General features: G+C 33.4%; 1 protein-coding gene across 7 annotated transcripts in view; it reads left to right on the top strand.

Annotated features, from left to right (window-relative positions):
- Arhgap21 (Rho GTPase activating protein 21) overlaps positions 1–19,273 on the top strand; it is a 135,659-nt gene that overhangs the window by 90,431 nt on the left and 25,955 nt on the right. For 5 of the 7 annotated variants that reach the window (XM_026401187.2, XM_026401183.2, XM_077803029.1 and 2 more), the window contains exons 6-9: positions 1,038–1,116; positions 4,393–4,447; positions 12,117–12,146; positions 13,433–15,326. In XM_026401187.2, the coding sequence (XP_026256972.1) occupies positions 1,038–1,116; positions 4,393–4,447; positions 12,117–12,146; positions 13,433–15,326 (2,058 nt within the window). The remainder of the gene's footprint in view (positions 1–1,037; positions 1,117–4,392; positions 4,448–12,116; positions 12,147–13,432; positions 15,327–19,273) is intronic. The other 2 variants (XM_077803031.1, XM_077803030.1) reach the window with 1 other exon arrangement.

Raw genomic sequence — 19,273 nt, 5'->3', positions numbered from 1 at the left:
GGTTTTAATAAACTAAATAGAGATGTCATAGATGAGTGAATGTTTTAAAATAGTAATTCTTTTCTGCCTTGGGTAAAAACATGAAATAATTTAAAATGGGAATCAATGAAAATTTTATTGTCTTGAATAAAATGTATTTTTAGCTACAAATAATAGCTAAGATTTATTAAAATACAGTGTTAATGTAAATCTTAATTATCCTTCTCATCATACTTAAAGTAAGCCTAATTAATATGTATGTTAGTGTTCATATGGTATTCCATTATATAGAATGTAACTTCTATGATATTGTCAGTGTCATAATATAGAGAAGATGAAGTAAGATCGTTGAGAAACACAAGAGTAATTTTTTCCCCTATTTTCCTCTGTCCTTTCTCTCCTTGTCCTTTATCTCTCTTTCCTTTTTTTTGTTCCTCTGAGTTTTTCTAAGTAATAGTCTTTTTCGCCATTAAAATGAAGAACAAATTAATATATAGAGTCAAAAAGCATGTGAATACCCATATTTTAGTTTTATAGTACAGACAAATCAATAAATCATATATAGATCAAAAGAATACTAAAAGAAAATCAGCTGTACTAAAATTTGAGGACACTGATGAAATAAAAATCATCAGTTTTTTGAAACTGTTGAATAATGTTCTCTATCAGATATGACAGTGTAACTGGAGAGATAACTAGTAGTTCCATAACTCTGAAAACAACCGACGGGGATATTAGTAGTTTTCTAAATTCATCAGTGTCAAGAAGTCTTATTAGAATGTGGCTATATTTCATAAGTAGCTGAATATATTTAGATTCACTTTTGTAAAAGGTACTTTAAAATATATGAACAAAGATATATGAAAAATAAGGACATTTTCAGGGCTGGGATGCAGCCCTGGGAGATCTGGGTAGAGCACCTAGCATGTGCAAGGTCCTGAGTTCAGTCCTCAGCACTCGGGGTGGCGGGGGTGGGGAAGATGAAGAAATATTTTAAAATAATTCTAAAGTGACTTTCTTTAAGACTTCCTCATGTGTCATTTTATTCCTCTTTGAAGGTGACCGAATTATAAAAGTCAATGGAGAAAGTGTTATTGGAAAGACCTATTCCCAAGTAATTGCTCTAATTCAGAACAGGTAAGATTCTTGAAAATGAATTGATTTATTTTGGCCAAAGACAGGTTTTATAAATCAGTAGCAAGCAGATTTAATAGCCTCATATTCCTGTAAGGAATTGGATGACATGGCAATTGGAACTTTGCTTTGTAGTAGATAATATATTTGAAAGTTGTCAAGTATCACCTACCTAAGGATAACTTAATAGGTGGCTTTGCTTTGGCAAATTTGTCAGATTTGTGATTAAAATCCTTTTAGATTCTGACGGGGCTGGGATTGTGGCTCAGAGGTAGAATGCTTGCCTAGTGCAGGTGAGGCACTGGGTTCGATCCTCAGCACCACATAAAACTAAATGAATAAAAATAAAGGCATTGTGTCCACCTACAACTAAAAAAATTTTTTTTAAAAATCCTTTTAGATTCTGAGAGGCACACGTTTTAGATTTACTGTAAATTTCCAATTTTTTTTGAAGTGGCAAATATATAATTTGTTTAAAGTAACTGTAAAGAAATACCTAGTTGGGCTGGGGTTATGGCTTCATGGTAGAGTACTTGCCTAGCATGTGTGAGGCACTGGGTTCAAACCTCAGCACCACATAAAAATAAATAAACAAATTAAAGGCATTGTGTCCATGTGCAACAACAACAAAAAAAAAATTGAAAAAAAAAGAAATACCTAGTTGATTTTAAAACCTCTTACTAAGATACTTTAATTTTCATATGTTTTATTAAAATTAATATATCTTGGGCTGGGGTTTTAGTTCAGTGGTAGAGCACTTGCCTAGCATGTATGAGGTACTAGGTTTGATCCTCAGCACCACATAAAAATAAATAAATAAGATAAAGATATTGTGTCCAACTACAACTAAAAAGATTTTAAAAAAATAATTTATCTTACTGATATCTTTTTGAATATCTTTTTGGCTTAAATTTATTCATTTGTTGTAACCAACAGAGCAAGACATTCCTTTTTTAGTTCGTTTGCCATAATCTGTAGAATGATAGAATTTTGAGTTATAAAGGTAAATACATATTTTTAGGCCTCAAAAATAATGGAGTTGAATGTACTCTGTTTCTTTTACCCATCAAATTTTAAATTACAAGTGAAGAAATGAAAAGCCAAAGAGGTCACTATAATTGAGTTTCTGTCAGTACTAGGTCATAAGGAGCTAGGGTTGTCACTCAGTGGTAGAGTGCTTGCTTAACATGCATGAGGCACTGGGTTCTATACTTAGCACCACATAAAAATAAACTATCTACAACCACAAAAAAATAAAAATTTTAAAGATAAGAATAGGCCATGAATCTGGGTCCAATATTCAGATCACCACTCTATTCTAAGAGGTCTTTTCATATTCAAATACCATAACTTTTGGATATTTAATGGTTCTTGTCAGACTCAACTGTCTACAGCTTGATTGAAGGTTTTATTTTCTAAATTTTTTTCAAGCTCCTCTAGCCATGTCTAAAGCAGTTCATGCTGTAATCTAAATTATTTATGGTAATGCCCTAAGAAATTGTCAATTTTGAATTTAAAATTAAATGACATGATCATGATTAATTGATCTCAGAGTATTCTCTTTAATGTTTTTAATATTTAATGAGATTCTCAGAGAAAACAACTCTTTAAATCTTGCCTCTTAATGTTGGTGGTGAATTTAAGGCCTCTATGAGAGGCATTTTCTTTTCCTCATAATTGAGATCATTCATAAATACAATAATATTTTGTCAGTCTATAATTTAAGGATTTTTAAGTGTATTTGTTAATATCTCTTCTTTAAAAATATTATTTTCCCAAGTAATCTTTGTTTTCTTTAAAATGCACATAATCCCATTGTTACTAGTGTAGATCTTTCAGAGTAATAATACTTTGGAATGATAGTCTTTTAATTTTTTTTGCAATAAAATTAATTTAAAAATTAGAGAAACACTTTTTCAATGATCTTATTTTCTTTTAAAAAGTTTTATTTCTTTGTCTACAGTTGGTAGCAAATATCCTTGCATGAGAATTTTTTAAAACTGTGTGTATTTTCTGCCAACTCTGAATATTGAAATACAAGTACCTCCATCTTTTACTAGTTAAATTTATTAGAACCTGTGGTTCTCATTGTTATATCATTCTCCCAACATTTATGATCCTAAAAATAATGGTTTAAACCTATCCAAAAGAGATGGATTAATTTTAGATTTACTGTGTCCCCCACCCTTAATCTTCCAATTATATTGGGGGAAAATATGATTTTTATTAGATTAGCTATTGAAGCACTTGGTGGAGATAGCACCACTGTCCTTGCTGTATCTAAACGTAATTCCGGATCATGGGATTCCATTTAATTTATCCCTTTTGTGGTGCTGGGATAAAACCCAGAGTCTTTCACATGCTAGGCAAGTGCACTACCACTGAGCTACACTTTCATCCTCCTTTCAACATTTTTAAAGCTAGAGAAACTTCTCTATCGTGTTTAACAGAAATTTGATAGCACAAAAATAAATAAGGCTTTGAGCTTTTCCTGAAAAGATTCTAAAATTAAATCACAGCATGAAAGCAAATAGTTGAGATATTATTATAGTTATTAAAAATGAATCATTTCAGTAGTTGCAATGGTGAACTGATTTGCTTCATTTATGAAGCCAAGAGGCAATATTTAAAATCAGAATGTTTAGTATTGCTTAAAGTGTTATGTTTGAGAGCCTAGAGGTGGTAGAGCGTATGCTTCGCTTGCTGAAGGTCCTTGGTTCAGTCCACAGGACCACACATACACACAAATAGTTAAATTTGAGGGTTCTTTAGTTATTTTATTTTAACAAGTTTTTTTTTTTTTTTTTTAGTTGTTGATGGACATTTATTTATTTATTTATTTGTGGTGCTGAGAATCAAACCCAGTTCCTCACACTTGCAAGGCAAGTTCTCTACCACTGAGCCACAATCCCAGCCCCTATTTTAACAAGTTTTAACTTGATAATAGACTGTGTGATAAAAATCTCTTAATTTCTTTATAACTTGAATAAAATAATAAATAATAAGTAACGCTGTATTTCTAAATTTGAAGCACATTATAAAGAACACTTGATGAGTAGTACAGACATATGGCAGTGCACCCTTTTTTGTACATTATTTTTCCTATATAGAAATGACTTATTTTTGTTCTAGTGATACAATCTGGAAAAGTAAAAATTAAAAATAATTAAACTCTGAAACAATTTAAAATATATTTCTTAGTTAACTCTTTTTTCTTTTAAGTCTTTTGTATACATTTCCACCTCCCCTAAAATAGTATTTGTATATATTCAATTTCAGTGATACAACATTGGAACTTAGTGTTATGCCAAAAGATGAAGATATTCTCCAAGTGGTAAGTTTTTATCTATTCAAGTATGAATTGTTTATAGTCAGAAATGTTAATAAAATAGTTTTGAGATGAAGGTGGAGTACATTTTAAAAAAAGATTATAGAAAAAAGTCCTCCAGTTTCATTTAGCAGAGTATAAATTTCTTTACATTTTGTAAAAACAAAAAACAAAAAAATACTAGTCAATTATTTGCAATTAAGTGACAAGAGAATTGAGTGATATTGATTTCACAGTGAACTTTCAATGTTGTCCTTCAGGATGAGACCAGCATTATATCTAGGTAATGCTTTGAACAAAAGCCAAATATCAGAGTGCAAGTGCATATCCATAGGAATTAGATTTTTAAAAAACATACAAGCACAGAAATTTTTTGAAAGCCATTTCCTAATGATATAATAACTATCACTGTTTAAAATTACCAAGCAGTTTTGTTAAGAGTATCAATTCATTCCATTAGAAGTATTGGCCACAGTGAATTGGATGTATAACTTAAGGAAAATATATGCTATGCTAGGAGAAATGAAATTATGTACGTGAAACATGTTTTTCTGATTTTTATGTAAGGAAGAAATGTATTGGAATACTTAACTCCTTTATTTAGCTTCAGTATTTCTGAAAGTAAATTTAAGGTGATAAAAATATAAATTTCATGCAAAACATATTTTCTTTTGATTCACTTTGTAGTAAAGTACACTGAGGAAAGCACTTTAAATAACGTACTGACCTCCAATAGATCTAGGAAATAGGAATGGACACTGAAGTATTTTTTAAAATTCTTTTTTTGTGTGTGTGAATAATTGAGTTTTTTCTTATTACTTATTTCTATTTCTTATAACTTATTATTGCTTATTTTTCTTATTACTAAATTAAGGAATAAATATCAAAATAGATTCTACTATCATGTGTAACTAAAAAGAGCAAATAAAACAAAAACAGGGAACTTAGTTTGAACTTAGCTAAAAAAAAGTCCTAAATAATCTTCTGTATAATTTTTTGTTTACAAAAAAGTTGCTCATGTGGATCCTTGATTCTCATTATTCATGACATGTAAAATATAATAAACTGAAATCTCTGGAGATCAACACAGTGTTTTCAAGGGGTGTTGATTTTACATAGAAATGACTTATTGCTGGTAACAGATTACCTTTCTGAAGTACACAGTTCTGTGGGATTAGGGAGGCTCAAGAAGGAAGGTGCATGGGGTTGTGGATTTAGCTCAGTGGTAGAGTGCTTCCCTAGCATGTGTAAAGCATTGGGTTCCATCCTCAGCACCACATAAAAAAATAAAATAGTGGAGCTGGAGTTGTGGCTTAGTGGTAAGAGCACAATGCCTGGCATGTGTGAGGCCCTGGGCTCGTTTCTCAGTACCACATATAAATAAAAGAATAAAATAAAGGTCCATCAACATCTAAAGAAATATGTAAATAAACAAATAAATAAAATAGCAGTATTGTGCCCATCTACAACTATAAATAAATAAATAAAGGAAGGAAGGGAAGAAGTTGCAGCTGTCTGCAGCAATTTTCTTAGGCACATAGATAGTTACAGATTACCCACCCTGATAATTCAATATGGTATTAGAGCAGCAACCATTGAAACCAATGGTTGTGAGTCATTAGACTAGAAACAGGATGTTCCTCTAATCCTCTTCTGTACAAAGTACTAGAAGGTAATGTGTTAATGTAGTGAAGGCTATACCTTGATTCAGCCTTGAAATTTGAAAACTTGAAGACAGACTTGACTTCTCAAACTGAACTGATTTCTCATCTTTAATCCACTCTTTCCTTGCCAAGGTAAAAGCATTGGTTAGATGCCTTTTAGAAAGAAGAGCTTGTTTCTAGAATGAATGACATTATACTGAATTTCTAAGGAACGAATTAAATGCAGAATTCCAATGTAACCCATTGTGCAGTAGATAGAAAATTGCAAACCACTTGATGCAACAAAAAGAATTTTCTAGTGATATGATTAGTGGAAATTAAGTTACTTTGTCTTGCTCTATTTTATTTGTAATGGGTAAATTTAAAATAAAGGTAAAAATGCAATTGTTACAAACATAGGGGAAAGTAGTAGCTGACATGAGCATATAGATCTTCAAGGCTCATCAGTAAATATTTTGGTATACTGTAACATAAAATTCACTTTTAAAACATGTTATTTGAATTATTTTAATCATTAAAGTGTAAAAGCACATGCCCTTAATAAAATAATAGAAAACTCAAAAAAAGGGTTTTTGTTTTGTTTTTGGTTTTTTGGTTTTTTTCCTGGTGATACTAGGGATTGAAACCAGGGCCTTGGGTATGCTAGGTAAGCACTCTACCACTGAGCTATGTTCCCAGTGCAGAAAATTCTGTTTTTTGTTTTTGGTTTTTGGTACCTGCGATTGAACTCAGGGGCACTCAACTCACTAAGCCACATCCCCAGCCCTTTTTTGTATTTTATAGAGACAGGGTCTCACTGAGTTGCTTAGGGCCTCGCTGAGACTGGCTTAGCACTCACAGTTTTCCTGCCTCAGCTTCCCCAGCTGCTGGAATTACAGGTGTGAGCCACTGTGCCTGGCCCAAAAAGTCTGTTTTTAAACCTTGCCTTAATTCATATTTTAATGTACTATAATTTATTAGGAAGCCAAAGGAATGTGTGTATTAATTACATATAGATATATAATAAATATGTATAAATATATATAATTAATACATTACACATTGTTCTACAAAGGACATTAGGCTATGTCAACTTCTTCTCTGCATAAACTGTTTTTCACTAGAATAAATACAAGTGTCAATTTTTAGAGCTATTATATAACAGAGTTTGGGATTTAAAAAAACCATATGTAGAAGTACTATGTCTCTAGCCCAGATTCTTGAGCTAAAATAGTTTATTAAGAACCTTCAGGAGTACTTAAGGACACTGATCTTAAATTGATACTCAAAAGATGCACTTTAAAATATGTGCCTATCCCTGTAAGGGTAAATATTCATTTAAAAGGAAAAAAATAACATGATTTTTTTACAGCCACTGTAAAAATCATTCACCCATGGAAAAGCCCATAGTAGTTTATATGTGCTTACCTGGACAACAGTAGGGTTGGGTAGTATGTGGTGTTTGTTTCCTGAAATGAGGTATGAGCCAAATTATTCTAGAAGTGCTCAACTCATCTTTGAGAGGTGGCATAGAAAATTTTATTTGGTTTAATGTCTAATTTAGATAAATAGTTATCTAGTGATAGATTGATAGAAGGTTGAAAGTATGAAATAAAATTAAAAATAATTATGTTTCTAAACTACTGCTGGTTATAGTACTTCTGTGTGTAGCAGCTTTTTAAAACCAATATACTTTCTAGATTAAAAGAATGAAGAATAATACAGTCTAGTCATTTGACAATTTTTTTATAATACTATGTTAAACTGGGATAAAAATATATATTCATGTTTTAAGGAATTACTACATAATAAAAGATATTTCTTGTTTCATTTCCAAAAGAACAAAAAGTTTTTGTTTTGCTATCAAGTGTGCATGAATGAAATAGCTACTACCCTTCAAGTAACCTAAAGAATGGGGTTGTCTTAATTCAGGCTGCTATAACAGAATACCTTTAATGGGCTGGGTGGCTTATAAACAACAAAGATTTATTTTTCACAGTTCTAGAGCTGGGAAATTCAAAGCTCAAGGTTTCTAGTAAGGGTATATTTCCTCAGGGATGGTGTCTTACTTAGTGGTATAGTAAGGCCAAGGCAGCTGTGTGGGGCCTCTTTCATAAGAGCACTAATCTCATGTATAAGGGCTCCATCCTCATGACCTGATCTCCTCCCAAAGGCCTCATCTCCTAACACTTACCCCTCAGGTGATAACCTTTCAAAATATGAAATGTGGGGCCACACAAACAGACCACAGCACTGATTGCAGCAATCCTTTCTTGAATGGCCAGTACAAGTTTGGTTAGAAGTCCATTGCATCACAAGAGACCATTAGCAAATCCTTCCTTAAATGAGATAGTGATAGGAGAATGAGATTTGGGCATTTTTCTTGATGTGTGACACAAGATATTTTGTTAAGCATTGGGTTCATTGGACTCAGAGTTTAAATTAATCAGTTCTGTTAACTCTGTAGATTCTTGGGTAGGTTTGTTGTTTGGCCAGAGCATTTTTAGCCTGCTCTGTGCTGTTCTTTGCTAATAACACTGTTAAATACCTTGTCTAATAGAATAAGGAAGAAAGCATTGTTCCTAGGATTTGAACTTGGGTGAGTGTGAGACTGAATCCTGTTCCCAACAACAGTGTTGTGCTGCCATCAAGTACAGATTTGTTTCTGGGTTGGGGGCTTACCTTAAGTCACACTTCTAGTTAGTGTCAGGGCCCTAATTCTAACTCAACATCTTGGACTGCATCCAAGGCTCTGTTTGTTCCTTCCCACCTGTACCACCTGTACCACTGTAGCATGGCCAGCTTGCATTTTAGTATATCAACAGGCAGATGGTTATTTCTCACTTATTTTTCATGGCATTAAATTAATAAATTAACTTTTAAAGATGAACTGTAGCCAAGAATTTTAAAAATCTCATCAGCCTCTTTGTTCTGTAGGGCATTTTATTTTGCTGGGTTTTTTTGTTGTTATTTATTTGTTTACCATTTAATGGTATAGATATGATAATAGTGATTTTGATGTGACTCTTAAAACTGAACTGAAAATATCCTAATATTTTAGGATATTTAGTTACTGTTTGGCACGGTACCTATACTTAAGACTCAGACTATTATATTAATATAAAAGTTTATTTAATATGCTTTTTACAATTCTGATTCCAAATGAAGAATTCTGTGGGTCATCTTTCTTACTTCTCCCTCACCTTTTTGCTTTTGTTCAGAGATTTTTGGATGCAATAAGCACAAAAAAGTCTCTGCTATTTTATTTTCATTAGGTATGATTTCAATTTTAAAATGTAAGCTATAAACTCCAAAATATAAAACTTAAGTGCAAGGCTAAAGGAAATTCAAGACAGGGTGTGGAGTGGTAAGTGGTGTGAAAAGGGGGCTAAATGACAAGAACTGGCTTTTTTTTTTTTAACCATATTCTATTTGGGGAAAAACTTAAGTGTTAATCTTTTAAACACATGTACATATTATAAAGTATTCATTTGGGTTTAAAAAGTAAAAACCAAAATTTGTTAATAGTTGAATATATGATTTTTTTTTTTTTTTGGGTGCTGGGGATTAAACCCAGAGCCTTATGCATACGAGGCAAGCACTCTACCAACTGAGCTATATCCCCAGCCCTGAATATTCAATTCTTAATGACACTGGTTTGATCATACCATTTCAGACAACTTATTAACACAGTATGGTTTTGACATCATTATATAAAAATATAATTACTTTGGGGCTGGGGTTGTAGCTCAGTAGTAGAGTGGTTGCCTAGCATGTGTGAAGCACTGGGTTTGATCCTGAGCACCACATTAAAAAAATAAAGATATTGTGACCATGCGCAACAAAAGAAATACTTTTTAAAAAGAATATAATTATTTTGTTTAAATGATATTTTGTGCCATTTAATTGGTACTTACTGACAAGTCAAAGATTCCCAGTGGGTAGTTAAAACATTGACCATCAGACCATGATGACTCAATGAAAGATTTGTTACTTTGTAAACAAGGACACAGAGAACACCTGACAGCTGTGAGCAAGTTACAGAGTTTTCAAATCTGTTCCCAGAATATGAAACCATTTGCATTTAATATTCACCTCAAAGAGCCTCACTCTGTGTTCTATTCCAGATGACCCACCCAGTATTTGTCTAAGCCCCTATGAATGCTTTCTTCTTAGAAGGAGCCTACAGCAGGCCAGTAGTTTTCTAGGGGAACACTTAGAGGTATCATGGAGAAAAGGATTCATTAAGATGCTTATTGTATAGTCCTGGTTTATTTCTCTAATATGATTTGGGAAATAATTTGTCATATACCATATACCCCTCAGAATAGCCATACATGTTCCAGAATTTTCTCAGGAATGTCTATGACCTGCCAGTCACCATATGCCAGTATAACACATACTACTCCACAATGTGACCTGAGGGGCACTGTTATTTCTCCATGGATAGTAATTTGGAGTAGTATTTTCCCCAAATATGAAAATGAAGAGCCTTTAAATAAGAAAGTAAATAGTATAAACAAGGTTTTTGGTGTTCATCAACTGAGAATATATGAGGAAATTTAGCAATGTTCTTAAATGAATTCATATTTTATTATCTCAACTGTATTTGCTTATATTAGGTAATAGTTCCATGTATGTGAGATGTTCTGTTTAATTAATTTGTTTTTAATGTATGGTCCATATGTATGAATTTAAGGACCCCTTGTTATATCTTTACTCAGAAGTTGGGACCTGTGGCTACAGGTAGGCTATTCATCATTTAGACTTGCTATACAGGATTCTTATACATATCTGAAATATATGTATTTTAAAAGTATTCAGTAGTTTAATATTTTAGTAATATTTAAAATTACTAAAATAATATTCCTCCCCAAATTTGGAATAAAAGAGGTATCTTTAAGTTATTAGTTCTACAACAGCATTTCCCAAGCAGGATATTCTAATCATTTTAAAACCTTTGGAAATAGATAGGTTCTATAGTAAATAAGTTCCTACTTTTCCTTCAGGTTTCACAATGTATACTAATATAGAGATTTTGAGAAGTCCAGAAGCTTCCCAACTTCTCCTACATCACTGGCTATAGGGATCTGCCCTTCTTTTCAAGTGGTACATAATGAGATTACACAAACCTGCTGCAGGAAATACTGCACCAGACTACAGGATGCTCTCATTCAGGCAGTTTTTTGTCACAGAAAAGCAATGGTGTATATTCAGTCAGCTTATATAAGATAAGCTTGTTATGTCCATGCACATACCCAAGATGCATGATGCATGTTCATGCAAGATGGTGTTTATGCTGTAAAAATGTTATGCTATGCATATTTTCTTCTTATATACCTAGCTTTAATTTCTCACTGCATTCCAGTCTTTGTTCTGAAGTACTCATTGTAAGTTTTACTCTGGAAGTAATATTTGTATGTATATTTTGAAGTCATTTAATAAACTGGTAAAACAACACAAAAGGTACAATGTTGAAAGGTCTTAATTTCTGAGTGAAATTTATTTAACAAAACAGTCTTTTTTCACCCAAATCATAGTGTAAAGGCAGCTGGAGTCAGCTGACAGCTTGTGGTTATGCTCTGATTTACTGGGGAAGAAGGAGGTTGTACTATTTTAAATGCATAATAGAGCATTCGTTTCGTCATCTGGATAGCAGAGATGGAAGAAGCTCAGGGGAAATGAGAGGCATCAATGTTGCTCGTGTAGAAGGGAAGCCTTTATAGCACATCATCAGATAGCAGTGCATATTGAAGAAAAAAATCTGTTAAGGATGCACGTCACCAAATGTATTTTGCTTCAAGAGTGGTAGACCAATCAAATAAGACCTAGATAAAAGCCTGAGAAAAAGATGCTCAGAAGGATACTGAAGTTATTCTTTATGCTTCACTGCCCTTTACCTCTCTTGGTACCTTCCAGAGAAATCAGTATAGATGTATTTTTAGCTTGCTGTTTCCAGCATCAATATGACAACATGATTCTGTCTTTATATCAGTAAGCAGCTTCTGCTATGTTTTCCTATTTTCTGCTAGCTACAATTTACAAAGGATGTCACAGCTCTGGTAAGAAATGCACAGTAGCCATTTCCTTGCTTTTAAAGTCATGTTTTTTAGAGATTTGTAATAAACCAATCTATTAAAACTGTAAGTTTGCTTAGAGAAATCTCTTTATAGTGTTAATCTTACTAATTTTCAGAAAGCTTTAATGGTGTTTTCTTTCTTTTTAATGTTTGATTTGCTTTTGTATCCTATATATAACTGGTTTAAAAGCATAATATTTGTTTGCATCAGTATTTTTTTTAAGTTTCTCACCCTCTTTTCTCTAGTACTTTGATGTTATGTTATGTTATGTTGTGTTATGTTATGTTATTGGCTGCATTTGAGTTTTGCAAGCTGTCGAATGCAAAGACAGAAAATGATGATAGTCTTGAGTTAAGCTTGTTTTGATTAGGGGAAGATATGTTACCACACCTAACTCCCAGATGCTAAACATAGTACTGTGTTACATTGATGAGTTGTTTTGTAGTTTCTGTAGTTAATTTCACTTGTTCTTAAATTTTTTAAAATACTGCAATTCATAAATAGTTGATAAGAAATAATTTGAGCTGCATGCCTGCCTGTTAGTAATAAAGGTCTTTTTGTAATAAATAAGAGACCAAATAAATTTATATAACTTTGCATGAACTTAAAATAAAAAATGTAAATTATAAACAGAAAGATGAATTTCCTTTTCCTCTGTTTTTTTTTTGCCTTTATTACACGTGCTTAATTTAACATGCATATTCTGTTATTTTAAATATTAAAATATTTAGCATGGCTGTTGAAAGGCTTAATTTATCAAATGGATTATTATGGATTCTGGAATGGCTAATTGAAAAGACACTTCAATAAATCATATTTCATTATTGATAATTGTGCTTAAAATAAATGTTTTTGGATAAGATTTTTAATATTTTCACCCTCTGTCTAGCAAAAGAACCTTTTGCTGGGATTTAGTAGGCGACCATTTAACCTGCTGACTGCTGAAAAATCATAAAGCTTTGAATGAGTAGAATTCTAGAAGCAACATGGCTATATATCTAATTGCTTAGGGAAAATTTGATGTTGTCTTACATCTTTTGAGAAAATAAGTGATTGTAATCCCTCTATGTTGCACATTCTACAATCTATTTGATTTCTGCAAGAAAATTTCTTTTCTAGATATGTGGAATTCTCATGTTGTGTTTGCATGCATGCTATAGTGAGTGTCATTCAGGATCAAGGAAAAATATTAAAGTAAAATAGTGAATTACAAACATGGGACTTGTTTTGTGAATTTGAAGTGATATTTTTCTTTCATTTCCATACAGGCATATTCTCAAGATGCCTACCTGAAAGGCAATGAAGCCTATAGCGGCAATGCCCGTAATATACCTGAACCTCCACCAGTTTGCTATCCCTGGTTGCCATCTGCCCCTTCAGCCATGGCGCAGCCAGTTGAAATATCTCCTCCAGATTTGTCATTGAGCAAACAGCAAACCAGTACACCAGTCCTGACACAACCTGGCAGGGCTTATAGAATGGAAATACAAGTGCCTCCATCACCAACAGATGTTGCAAAATCAAATACAGCAGTGTGTGTTTGCAATGAAAGTGTAAGGACTGTCATTGTGCCTTCTGAGAAGGTTGTAGACTTGTTATCCAGTAGAAACAACCATACAGGTCCTTCACACAGAACTGAAGAAGTAAGGTATGGTGTAAGTGAACAGAACCCTTTAAAAATAGTGTCAAGAACCACATCACCACCATCATCAATTCCTACTGCCCATCTTATTCATCAGACTGCAGGTTCTAGGTCATTAGAACCTTCTGGAATTTTACTTAAATCTGGAAATTACAGTGGACAATCTGAAGGAATATCAAGCAGTAGATCTCAAGCTGTAGATTCTCCTTCTGTATCTGTTAATCACTATTCCCCAAATTCCCATCAGCATATAGACTGGAAAAACTATAAAACTTACAAGGAGTATATTGATAACAGACGATTGCACATAGGTTGTCGGACAATTCAAGAAAGATTGGATAGTTTAAGAGCAGCATCTCAGAGCACAACGGATTATAACCAGGTGGTACCAACCCGCACTTCTTTGCAGGTACGACGCCGAAGCACCTCTCATGATCGAGTGCCCCAGTCTGCTCAGATTCGGCAACGCAGTGTCTCCCAGGAAAGACTGGAAGATTCTGTGCTAATGAAGTATTGTCCAAGAAGTGCATCTCAAGGCGCACTGACATCTCCACCCGTTAGTTTCAGTAATCATAGAACTCGTTCATGGGATTACATTGAGGGACAAGGTGAAACCTTAGAAAATGTTAATTCTGAAAGTCAAATACCTGATTCAAATGGGGAGCGAAAACAGACTTATAAGTGGAGTGGGTTTACTGAACAGGATGATAGACGAGGTATTTATGAAAGGCCCAGGCAACAAGAAATTCATAAATCTTTTCGAGGTTCAAATTTGACTGTGGCTCCAAGTGTTGTTAATTCTGATAATAGGCGAATGAGTGGTAGAGGAGTAGGATCTGTGTCGAAGTTTAAAAAAATTCCATCAGATCTAAAAACACCGCAGTCCAACAGGAATTTTCAAACTACTGGTGGAACGTCACTGCCGCGAGGTATTTCACAAGACAGGTCACCTCTTGTAAAAGTCCGGAGTAATTCTCTGAAAGCACCTTCCACACATGTCACAAAACCATCATTCAGCCAGAACTCACTGGTGTCTATCAAAGACCAAAGACCGGTAAATCACATGCATCAAAACAGTGTATTGAATCAGCAGACGTGGTTCAGAGCTGAAAGCACCCCTGATCGCCAAGTGGAGACTGGGAAGGCCCTCTCTTTATCTGGAGCTTCTGTTAAGCCTGGCCTTCAGAAGAGCGAGACTGTGGGCACTTCAGGTTTAGAACTCTCTCTTCAAAGGAATCAAGATCCAAATTTACAAGAGGCTGAACTTCAGCAAACAAATGCTTTAGATAATAAAGAAACTGTCATCCTAAGAGAAAAACCTCCATCTGGTCGCCAAACACCACAGCCTTTAAGGCATCAGTCTTACATCTTAGCAGTAAATGACCAGGATACTGGGTCAGATACCACCTGCTGGTTGCCGAATGATGCACGCCGAGAGGTCCATATAAAAAGAATGGAGGAAAGGAAGGCCTCAAGTACCAGCCCGCCTGGTGATTCCTTGGCTTCCATCCCATTTATAGGTGAGCTCATTTAGAGTCATTGGCTAATGCATCAATTATGTAAGTCTTATCAGAAAAGTATAATTTGTAGTTCCACAGGTATAGAAATCTTGCACTGTGATTTTAAAACATGTGTTCTGAATTTTATAGGTTGTGCTTCAACCAGAACCATTATCTTTTATCCTTAAAATTATTTCTGGTTTCAATTTTTCTTTTTTTAAAAAACCTTGTATTTAATACCCATTTTTTACTTTAATTTTGGTGAAACAAATTCCCACCATCAGGAACCAGGAGACTCAGTAAACCAGTTGTACCCAGATGTTGACTCACCTGAGTCAGAAAACAGTTGGAATAGCTTTAGTGCTTAGTATTCCATCTCTTGTTTTGATCTTCTTCCATGCATCCCATCTGCTGCCACACTAGCTTCCTTGCTATTGTGGAACATGCCAAGTGTGCCCTGCGACAGGTCTCTGATGCTGCCAGTTCCCAGCCCTGGAACACATTCCACAGATAATCACAAGGCTGTCTTCCTCCCTTTGTTTTGGACTTTTGCTTAGATATTACCTTATCCAAACAGTCTTTCCTGTCCAATCTATCCAAAATAGGTGCCCTACATGTATCCACAGAGGTTATTTTGTACTTTTTATCACATGTTTCTTTGTATTACCAAAATAAAAGGTACATGAAAGCTGAAATTTTAAATTTAAATTTTAATCTCTGGATCACTTTGACATCCACAATCCCTTAGAACACTGCTTGGCATAGAAAAGGCATTCACTTAGTAAATATTTTTTTGAAATGATGACTAGATATCTAGCAAAAACCCAAAAAAGTTCTCTTAATTACTGTACAGCTCTAAGACATAATCTGAAAACATTGCTATCATTATCTTCATTGATATATGAGAACTTTTAAGCTGTAGAGAGATTAAATAACTTTCCTAAAAGCATACTATTAAATGGTAGAGATAGGGGCTCTATCGTCATTCCACTTCATCACAGAGCACAACTCTGAGGGTACCATTGCTACAGAGAGCATTGCAAAGAGCACCCTTCAGAGTTTTATGACATTAGGCCCTTGCTCTGCCACCAGGGCACACTTCTACACCCCCTGGTAACTCATAGGTTTACAATAATTTTACAGTATAATGCACTTCTCTTTGAGCAATAGTTCTGGGTTTTTCTTTTCTAGAGAAACTTCAGTCTTTGCGCTATTAGAATAACAGGTTATATTATCTAAATCAACTTTAAAAGAAAAGGTTCCATATAATTTAGAATTTTTATAACTATGATATATTCAAGTTGTAAATATTGTGGGGAATCTTAACCAAAATTGTATGTTCATAGGTATCTTTAAGGCCAAACTCAGTGAATAGTATAATCTTGAAGCTTGTTATAGATGGAACTTAATATATCATTTAGAATAGATATTTTATAGAAAGCAGCTGAGGGCTAATGATTGTTTTATGACCTTTTAAAATATAAAGAGTCCTATCACCTGTGACTGTATTTCATAGGCTTGTGAGATCTTATCAAGATAATATATTTTCTTTCTACATAATAAGAATGTTAAAATCAGATGACATTGGAGTAGTAAAAATTGTGCTCAGGAGGTCGAGGTAGGGGAATCAGTTGAGCCCACTAGAAGTTGGAGGCCAGCCTGGGTAAAAGAGATGATGTCTTAAAAATAAAAAAGATAATTTGGCTTTATATACTTGAAGTTCACGTCATTTGACTTAAACTGAACATATTCTTTGGAAGGTAAAAAGAAAGAATATTTATCACATTTAAAACAAATCTATAAGTGGCTTTTATTCTCCTTTTCCTTTAAGGACAAGGAAAAATCCCAATGATTTTAAACAGATATAGAAGGTGTAGATTGACTTTTCAGGACATGTGCAGTGAATGTCCTTTATGGCAGGAGTTTTGGACCAGTCATTCAGTTTCCATATTTTTAGTTAAAAAAAAAAAAAAGATATGCACACACACACACAGAGATACATATACCAGCTGTTACTATTTTTGGAATTCATATATAATTTTTTTGTGATGTCATTTGGAGAGGAAGTAGAATTACCCTTTTTTAGCAGAGGTGAAATAGAAAACAAAATTATATCAAGAAACTGATTATTCTGCCACAATCTATGCAAAACTTTGATAATTCTACTGAATTATATAAAATTATTCTCAACTATAATTATAAAATTTAAACTACATTGATTATGTACTTCTTTCTAGAGTGATTTTTTTATCTGTGAGAAACAAGCGTCCTACCTCAGCTCATGTTAGAAGGATTTTGTTTCCCTTGTGTTCCAACCTGCAGCACTGGACATTGGGTGTTAGGAGGATATATGCATATTTGTCAAAGGGAGCTAGAAACAAACTACATTCCATGCTTTTTGTTTGTTGCTTTCGTTTCTAATTGACTCTAATTACACTTATTTGAGGATACAGTGTAATGTTTTGATACATGTATACATTGTGTGGTGGTCAAATAAGCATTTCCATCTCAACCATTTATCATATTTTGTGATAAATGCATTCAAAAACAGCTAGATATTTTGAAATATATAATTTATTATTATTAAGCATAGTTGCCCTTATTTCTCTTATTTAACTATAACTTTGTACCTATTGATCATCCTATCCTTATCCTCCTGTACCCTCTACTTTCTCTTGCTTCTGGTAACCATTATTCTGCTGTCTACTTCTATGAGATCAACTTTTTTAGATTTCACCTGTGAGCGAGTTCAGCTGGTATTTGTCTTTGGGTTCCTGGATTTGGGTTTGGTATTTGTTTAGATTCCTGGATTGTTTAACACAATGTCCTCCGAAGCTTTGTTGTTACACATTACAGAATTTCATTTTTTTTTTAGGGGGAAATAGTATTCCGTTGTGTGCATATACCACATTTTTAAATTTATTTGTTCAATAATGGACACTTAGATTGATTCCATATTTTGGCTACTGTGAATAGTGCTACAGTAAACACAGGAGTGCAGATGTCTGTTTGACATACTGATTTCCTTACCTTTGGATATATATGTAGTAGTGGGAAAGCAGGATCATATGGTAGTTCTACTTTTTTAAAAAAATATTTTGAGTCTCCATACTGTTTTACATAACAGCTATACTAATTACATTCCCAACACAGTGTGAAAAGGTACCTTTCTTCCATCCTCACTAGGACTTGTGCTATTTTCTTGTTGATAATAGCTGTTCTAATTGGAGTAAGGTGGTATTTCATTGTGATTTTGATTTGCATTTCCCTGATGATTGGTGATGTTACTTTTTCATAAAATCTCCTGGCAATTTGTATGTCTTCTTTTAAGAAATATGTCTATGCAAGCCCATTTTTCAAACAGGTTATTTGTTTTCTGCTATTTCATTCCATGTATATTATGGGTATTAACACCATGTCAGATGTGTAGTTTGCAAGCATTTTCTTTCATTCTGTAGATTGCCTTTTTTTACTTTGTTTCCTTTGCTATGCAGAAACTTTTAAGCTTGTTATAATTCTTTTTGTCTATTTTTGCTTTAGTTGCCTCTGCTTTTAGGCTCTTTGTCCAAAAACTTCTTGCCCAAATTAATACATAAAATTTCACAATGTTTGCTTAATTTTTGTATGTTTCTGTTTTTTACTTCATTTGTGAAATCTTAGCTATCCTTCTAGAACATTTAATTGGTAACAAGCCATAGTAAATATTTCTTAGTCACACATAAATAATAAATGCAAAATAATAAATTTACGTCTCCATTTGGAAAAAGATCCAAATTGATTTATGTGATACATGTTATTTGTGAAAAACACTTTTTCAAAAGAAAATTTTGAATATTGTTTTATACATTTTACAGGTTAAGAAACAATGATACTGAATTTAAAAATATATATATAATAGCATCAATGTCCTCAATCTTCTGTTTGTTATGAAGAGCTATGGGGTTTTTAGTGAAAAAAGTGAAATAATT

The sequence above is a fragment of the Urocitellus parryii genome, chromosome 9 (genome assembly GCF_045843805.1).
Source record: "Urocitellus parryii isolate mUroPar1 chromosome 9, mUroPar1.hap1, whole genome shotgun sequence".
Classification (NCBI taxonomy): Eukaryota; Metazoa; Chordata; class Mammalia; order Rodentia; family Sciuridae; genus Urocitellus; species Urocitellus parryii.
The sequence above is the reverse complement of the archived record's forward strand: the minus strand, read 5'-3'. Positions and strand labels throughout refer to the sequence as shown.